The following is a 9190-nucleotide window of genomic DNA, read 5'->3' as shown; positions in this document are numbered from 1 at the left end:
TAAAAACGTGAACAATAATCACTTATTTTTCTAAATTTACAGATACAATGTACCGTGGTACATAACTCCTTTGAAAATTCAAAAACTAATTTTATTCGTATTACTTATTGGTAAAAACATTCATTTACCATTATTTGGTTCATTTGAAGGTTCATATGAAAGTTTTACAAAGGTAACGTGTATATTATAACTAATTGCCATATCATATTTTACGCTATAACAAATTTTATTATATTTTATTTTATGTTTTCCAGCTTGTAATGACATCGATGTCGTATTTCACAGTAATTTATTCTTTGCAATAAAGATTAATTGTATAACACGAATATTCATAATCAATTTTAAAAAGTTTCACTCTGTAGAAATGCAGTTCTATTTAAAAAGGATTTTATGTACATGATAATTTTAATCAGAAAAAATAAAGCATCAATAAAAAAAATACTTGCAAAAATACTATCTAGATATAAATTTATTTCTTATGATACATATACATATATGTATCATACCTGATTCAAAACTTATAAAATAACAATATTAACAAAGAACATCATCCTGACATCATCACTTAATCTCCCACTTCTTTCCGTGTATATATAAGAGGTTTATGAGAGATTGGTAGGAGAATTTAAGTTTTTCCAAACATTTGATTTTTACGATAAAATTGAGATGATGTCATTTTGATCGAGATTGCATCATCTTTTCACATCACTGTGATGATTGCACGTTATTTGGATTGTAAGTAAAACACATGAATTTTTATCCGTTTTATGAACTAGTGTATGTACATGCAAACATCATCATGCGTTACATACAAAGAAACCCTTTTATATGAATCAAGCAATTGAAATAATTTGCATCTTCTATAGTTTGTCTGTGAAAAATAAAAGAACGTCAAATTGAAATAGAAATATTCATTAATACGTGTATGTGTGTCACACAATTTCGCGTAAATGCAATTATATAATCATCAAATAATTTTTTTTATATATATTTATTAGTTATAACATTTTAATATAATTCAACATGGAAAATACTAAAACTTCGTGATATAATAACAGAGAATGTTATAATAACGAAAATTTTATGTCAGAAAAACTTTAGAAGATCTAGAACATTTGTTATATTGCACATTTACAATATTTTTATGATAATTTTGTCATTTTATCATTGATGATTTTATAAAATAGCCATAATTATTAATTATTAAGCATTATTATTAATACATTGTTTCTTTATTTTCAGGTAAGTACACACAAAGTTACCGTCGAGCTGAATAATGCGTGTATTTCTGTGGTGAGTAAAGCATGAATGTATATAAGATTGCGTGAAAAGAAAATTTGTTCTTAAGAAATATTCAGATATATCATAATTTCATTTTTGTATGAAGAATTTGTGTTTGACACAAATAATATACGTGAAGTATTTATCTATAAAAACAATTTGTAAAGAAATTTACATATACTCTATGTATATACCTATACATATAATATGTTGCATTATAAATTTTCTAATTATTTTTATCAAATATTCTCACTAAAACGTTGCATACTTTTCTGCATATATAAAATCTTAATGAAATGATTATTTTAATAATTATATATACATATATTTTTTACGTATATTAAATAAACTAAATACTTTCTTATTATTATATGAAAATTTTTATATTAGCATTTTACTTACAAATTTGCGAACATATAATAAAGAAAAAGTGGCCCTTATATAAATATAGATATGTACTAGATGCTCTTTGCTTATAATATTGAATATTTCCGTGTGTGTGTGTTTGATATGATTACACTATATAACTTGATGCAAAGTGAGAAACGCATCCTGCAGAGCACCGAAAGAAACTGAAACTTTTTTCCCTGCCAAGAAAAAGAAGTCATGACTGCGTTTGCGCAAGAATATTCCTTACTCTACATGTTAAAGAAATATTACAAATTGGGGTAATTCAGGCTAATTCGCTTTCGCCTATAACATGAATTCATTATTCCATTATTAGAAAAATACAACCATTTTTTTGCGATTACTCGTGTCGCGGGAGGGTATCGATCGTTCAAAATTCGCAGAAGCTTTCGTGCATGAGAAATAATGCGACAAGCTAAAGTCCGCACCACAGTTGTGCCGCAATTCCCGTGTGAGATGCACGTGATCGAACGTTATTACAAAATCAATCGAATAATTCTTAAGACGGTTGGCTTATGGCCCTATCAACAGTCATATCTCTCACAAGTACAGAATGTGTTGTTTATCACTATTCTCGTAACATTTATTATTGTTCAGGTATATCGAGCCACGCTTATATAATTTATATGATTAATTACTGATATTTCTCAAATACGTAAATTAATCATAACTTTATCGCTTTTTGTTATATCACATCTCTTCGTTATTTATACATTTTATATAAAGCAATTATTTATTAATAATATAACAGTTATTTGTATAACTTATTTATTTTAAATAAACTTATATTGTCTTTTATTGATAAAATGAAAAACACTTTAGGTGAAACATATTTTTACGTTACGTAGAAATAATTTATAACCAATGCATATCGTAAATATTGTTTTTTAGTTACTGGCATTCATTACAAAGCAATACAATACGAATCTCCTCCTTCAAATTCTCTCATTCGTCTTTCCTATTCTTATCGACACGATAAAGTATTGCCTCTTTATCATTCAGGCAGATAGCGTAAGTTCAACAGGACATGTCGTTCATTCGAACGTTTTATTGTAATATTTGTAAATTGCATTCTAATCATTGTTAAGAAAAATGTGGAATAAATAGCTGAAGCAACTATTGGAGCAAATCCAAGATGACTGGAGTTCGCTAAAGGATAAATTGGAAATTAATATTATAGAAAAATATGCTTACAACGCGAGACTGTTTACAATAGTTCTAATGGGTAAAAATATAAATTATCATAATTTTGTGATAGCACACATAATATTATTTTATTATTTTATTATTATCAACAATTTTTTTACTGATAAAATTAGGAACGTTTTTAACGCATTTTGAACAATTTTTCAAAATAATTTGAATTAACTTAGATTTAACCTTTCTCAGTGTATTGCTATTTTGGCTTATTATCCTGCGGAATATTTCAATTTTTACCGATAATCCTTGATGTTATCTTACCGTTAAACGATTCACGGCCCTGTCAGCTCTTCGTAATTACGGAATACTTCGTCAGTCAGGAAAAATATTTTTACGCTCTGGTGTTTCATGAGGCATTAGCCTACACTATAGGAACGGCCGCATTGTGTGGTACCAGTGCGACAATTATGATATGTATCCTACACGCGTGTGCTCTATTTAAAATAGCAAGGTAAACGTGAAATCTACTTATACTTTAACGTATTTTTTCTATTTGAAATATACTTAGATAAGTTTATATAGTTGTCGAATAGAAAATGCGATCAAGAAGAGTACATTAATGATTCCTAGTCGTAGAAGAGAGTATTTCCTCTACCGGAGAATTGTACATGCGATTGTCATGCATCAAAGGGCCACCAAGTCAGTATTTCTATATTTTTATTGAGAACTTTCAATTCTTTACAATATCTTATTTTTTGAATCATTTCTTATTCATTAAAAGTAGTTGATATTGACTGCGAAATTCTTTTGAAATTGCATGTTTAATATAAATATCAATGTAATTCAATCGTATTATCAATGTATCCTTGCATTAAATGCAATCCAAAGCATGAGTTATTTAAAACGTAAAATCAAATTTAAGCATTCTGTATAAAATGAATCTGAAATATTTGCTATTTATTTTAATAACACACTCAAAAACAACATATCTATGTGAAACGTAAAATCAGGTAGCTAATATAAAACATGTGATTAAAATATAACATATTATAATAGATTACAATATTACGTTTCGATCATACGAGAACAATTGTTGAATATGTAGTATGTATGTAGAAGCTTACTTTATATTTGTAATGTAATAGTTCCAATGTATAAACCTCGTTAAAGGTTTGCTGAACTTTTGACATCCAGTTTTGCGGCATTATTCTCTATCCTAATCATAGTTGGCGTCAGTTCTTTAACTTTCAATCTCTTTCAAGTAAGTAATATTGTTTTCTACTTTGGTTAATTGCGAACTGCCTTTTTACATAGCATCATATCGTAGTTCCTTCAATTAATAACGCTAACAAAAAATACCGGTCAGGCATCTATAGTCGCTGTATTAATACTCCTACATTTCAATTATATGTTCGTTGCTAATTACGGGGGACAAGAATTATTGAATCATGGTCTAAAGCTGTTCAAAGCAACGTGAGTATTGTGTTTTGCAGTACTTTTAGAACTATATTTATTTATACAAGCTATATTTTCATACATCTGTGCGTATATGCTTTAGAGTTAAATTAATATATTACATGCATTCTCCCGATACTTTCAAATATGTAGATAATTTAGCATTAATTATATCGCAAAAATGTTTACTTTTTACTATATCTTTGTATACTTCACAATCAATTTTATTTTCAATGTTTAAAAAATTATAGGTATAACGGACTATGGTATGCAGCGCCGTTGCGTACGCAAAAACTGTTGTTATTTATAATGCAAAAGGGAACAATAAATGTCGGTTTCACGTGTGGTGGCATATTTGTTGTATCCCTAGAAGGTTTCGCTACGGTAAAATTAAGACTTCTTTAACGATAGAAAATTCAAATTTTAATGTTTCTGCAGTATACAGAATAACGTGCTTTTTTTCAGCTCGTGAATGCGGCAGTATCCTACTTTACGTTGATTTATTCTACGCGATAAAAACAAGTAAAATTCATTATTAATTGGACTTTATTGAATTGACAAAGAAATACAATATAAATATTGTACAATGTAAAATTATGTTGAATACTGTGTATTAAAGAAATTAAATATTCTTTTACTTCTAATGCTTTACGCCAATAATTAGTAGGTAATTTAAAAAAGAAACAGGCTGGCTAATTAATTCTATCAGTATAAATGGGATAAATATAAAAACCTGAATTACTTATTTATTATTATATTAATAATAAAACATTGAATTTATTTTACAAATGGTTTGTTAAATCATCTTTTTATGTGATATTTTTCAAAGTTCTGAAACTGTTTCACCGAAGAAATATACGATAATACGCATGCGCGTTTACATGCGGAACGCTTCTGCTGCGATCAGCTGATAGCAGATCTGACGGTGAAATACTGAAATGCGTCGCCTTTATCTCTTCTATCTGATTCGCAATTATCTGATAAGTTATTTTCTTTTATAATTCAAAAATTAAGCTTTGGAAAAAGTTTTGCAAGAGGAAAAGTCATTTCAGAATTTAATCAGGAATGCGTCTTTTCGGGGGAAGTTATTCTGAATTATTCTTTACGATATGCGATAATTGATAAAAAATTTTCATATAATCTTTAAACCACCACATCCCAAAAAATTACACTAGCCACAATGTCGGTCTGGCAGACCGTTATTATGCTCTTGCTAATTTTATAAGTTATGTATAATAAAAATGTATATTTTCTGAATATTTGTGATGGGGAAAAAGAAAATGTGTATGTTTTAATGTGAGGGTTAACAAAAAAATCTCGTATACAATAGAAATAAAATATATTTAAATGGTGACAAATAAGAAAATGCTTGACAAGTAACGTTTTAATAGCGGTCTGTGAGACTAATACAGTGATTTAAAGGATAAGATAATATATATGTAAATAAACAAACATATCTGATTATATACGAAATTTGTCTATATTCTGTTGAGCGAGCTAGTTGAGCGAGTATTCTACCATCTTTCGCGCATAAGGGATGGCATAGCGAGTAAAATGAGGATATATACCTACCCAGTACCGTAAATACAACACGCATTAGCAAACTGCATAAGCAGTACAAGGCTGTGGAGAGGGAGACTTCTATGGGCGAAGACCTATGCAAAATGGACGAATTTTCGTCCGATCTCTGATAAATCTCTCGCTGAACAGAGTATGTACCCATATGTCCATATTAATTTCTTTTTTTTGTAAAATTTCTGTGGTATTAGTAAAAATAAATCAGAAATAACTAAATAATGCCATCGTGAATCGATATGGATGTTGGTGTGTAATAATTTTTATTGTTACAATATTCAGCCACACACACTGCGCACTACATTTTTGTCGGTCTTAAAACAATTTTTACATGAGGCCGGAATCGACTGTAACGAATTAAATTGATGAGCAATTTAATATGATTGATGCTAACAAGTATCTACAAAAATAAAAAATAATAATAATAAAGAGATGACATAAAAATTAATTTAAAAAATCATTTTTGCATTGTTTTTTTTACAAAAAGTCAAGTTAAAAAAAAACGAAAAAAATTATTTAAAAATATACATATAATTTTATGTACATGATTAAAAAATTATATATATATATATATATATATGAGTATTATGCAATTTTTTTTTGCTTTCTTAAAACTTTAATTTTTGTAAAAAAACAATGAGAAAATTATTTTTTAGCGTTTTTATCTTCTCATTATTATTATACATTTTCTTGTGCCAAAAAGAAAGGATATGGACAAATTTTGCATAAACATGATACGTTTAGCTAAACAAATGCTTAAGTAATTAAGAATTACTCGTATTAAATGTTTTTATATTTTTATTTTTTTATTTCTAGAATCTAAGTAATATTGAAAAATAAGAAATTTATATAATATTTATATTTAATACATATATATGAAAAACATTTAAAACGATAGAAATATAGATGTTAAAACTTACAATTTAGCGCAGTGGATCGTTTCAGGTTCAATCAACTTAGCACTTAAAGGTAGAAGAGCTGATGTGTCGTTTGATGCACTCTCCACAAAGTGTATTTGTCACTACGCATATACATGAAAAATAAGGGATTATAAAACACTAATTTCTGCAATAAGTTTTTTAAATATTTTAAATAATCATTAGAGAATATAATATTGCGTATATTTTGTATATCTATGTTGTATATTGTAACAAACAAAAAAGTAAAATCACATAAACAGTGACGTATAAAAAAGAAACACATTTTTCTTATGAAATATATGCTTCGTAAAATTTTACGTTAATATAGTTAATGATAGATATTTAAAAAATATTAATTTTTCAACAAAAAATTTATAAGTTTATTTATTTTTCTTTATTATATTATATTATTTTAAAATTAAATATACATATACACAAAATATGTTCCGTTTACTTCACTGTTATAGTTAAAAATTATATGTATACATATATGTATAAGCACTTATTTTAATACATATACGAGACACATTGGCTAGATTGATGAATTGTTTTTCAAGAATCCATAATAAGAAAAAAAGCAGTTATAGACTGGATATAGTTGTAAACGAATATGCCGTCTTTTGATTTATGTTCTTGCATTCTATAGTTGATATAGGATAACATACTATAATGTCCCGAAAGAAACTGAAGCCTTTTCTATTGCCAAGGGGAAAAAGATATTACTGCGTTTGCGCAAGAACATTATTCCTACCTACGCATTAAAGAAACATCACTCTCAATTACAAATTGAGATAATTCAGTCTAATTCGCAATTTGTCTATGTCATGAATATTTCGCTACTGGAAAAAATATAATCGGCTTCTTTACACGGTAGCTATTATTATGAATAGGTACGTTGTTTGTAATTCACAGAATTTCGAATAGAATAGTCCGACAATTTGAAAATTTTTCTCATATAATGTCGCAGTCCTCATGCGAGACGCGTGCGCTTCAAAAGCGCTACTACAAGATCTATCGAATTATACTTAAAGCACTTGGTTTATGGCCTTATCAACAAACATATCTCACATGGCTACACAAAGTGTTTTTTGTTGGTATTCTTTTTGGATCTATTCTTGTTCAGGTATGTTGAGTTATATTTATATAACTTTTAAAGTAATTAATCAGTGACTTTTTAAATAATAAATGCACACATAATAAATGTATGTATCTTTTTTTATTAAATCTATTCATCTTTTTTGTATCTTATATAATGCATGGCAAAATTTTATTAATAATATTATAGTTTTTTATATAATTTTCTAAACTTAAATAATCTTGCTGTTTCTTTTACATGATAAAGTAAATCCTATATAACGATATATGTGGAACACATTTCAATAGAAACCATATGCTACGTAGAAATTATAATCAATACATATTTTAAATGTTATTTCTATAGTTGTTGGTATTCATTACGAAGCAATACAATGTCGACTTTCTTTTCAAAATTTTCTCATTTGTCTTTCCTATTACTTTCATTATAATAAAATATATCGATTTCATCGTTCAGGCCGACGATGTAAGTTCAATAAGATAAATTATTTATTCAAATGTTTCATTGCAATATTTATAAAATATAAATGATATGCGAAATATTAATAAGTAAAAATAATTATTTAATGAATAGTTGAGGATACTGTTGGAACAAATCCAAGATGATTGGAGTTCGTTGAAAGATAAATTGGAAATTAAAATCCTAAAAAAATATGCTTGCAACATGAAATTATTTACAATAGCTGGGACAGGTAAGAATATGAGTTATCATGATATATTTATATTATATGTACACGTAATATTATATTCATCCATTTTTATTAATAAAAAATATTTTTAATTCATCTCGAATAATTTTCTTAAAATTATGTCTATGTATGTGTCTAATTTAACTCAAATTAAATTTAACATTCCTCAGTGTATTGCTATTTATCATTATTGTCTTGTGGAATATTTGAATTTTTTCCGTTAATTCTTGATGTTATACTACCATTAAATGAATCACGGCCGTTTCACCTCCTGATGCTTACGGAATACTTTGTCAACCAAGAAAGATATATTCGCTATTTAATTTTACACGAGTTATTAACCGGTTATGTAGCAATAACTATAGCATGCGGCATTTGTATGATAATCGTAATGTATATAATGCACGCATGTGCACTATTTAAAATCGCAAGGTAATATGAAATGCATTTGTCTTTTCTTAAGCACTTATTTTAATTAAAATACAATTTAAGTAGATTTATATAGTTATCGAATAGAGAATGCGATCCAGAAAAATATATTAATGGTTCCTAGTCCTACAAAAGAGTATTTCCTTCATCAAAAATTTGTACGTGCAATTGTTATACATCAAAGAGCCATCGAGTCAG

The 9190-nt window shown here is 27.3% G+C and overlaps 1 protein-coding gene across 1 annotated transcript in view; it reads left to right on the top strand.

Moving 5' to 3' along the window:
- Nucleotides 1-3508: 3508 nt before the first annotated feature.
- The window catches only part of LOC105459993, a 9245-nt gene continuing 3563 nt past the window's right edge, over nt 3509-9190 (top strand). The window contains exons 1-4 of the mRNA XM_011706398.1: nt 3509-3528; nt 4000-4090; nt 4157-4305; nt 4536-4668. Of these exons, the coding sequence (XP_011704700.1) occupies nt 3509-3528; nt 4000-4090; nt 4157-4305; nt 4536-4668 (393 nt within the window). The remainder of the gene's footprint in view (nt 3529-3999; nt 4091-4156; nt 4306-4535; nt 4669-9190) is intronic.

Source organism: Wasmannia auropunctata, unplaced genomic scaffold (genome assembly GCF_000956235.1).
Source record: "Wasmannia auropunctata unplaced genomic scaffold, wasmannia.A_1.0 LD333478.1, whole genome shotgun sequence".
Taxonomy (NCBI): Eukaryota; Metazoa; Arthropoda; class Insecta; order Hymenoptera; family Formicidae; genus Wasmannia; species Wasmannia auropunctata.
The sequence above is the reverse complement of the archived record's forward strand: the minus strand, read 5'-3'. Positions and strand labels throughout refer to the sequence as shown.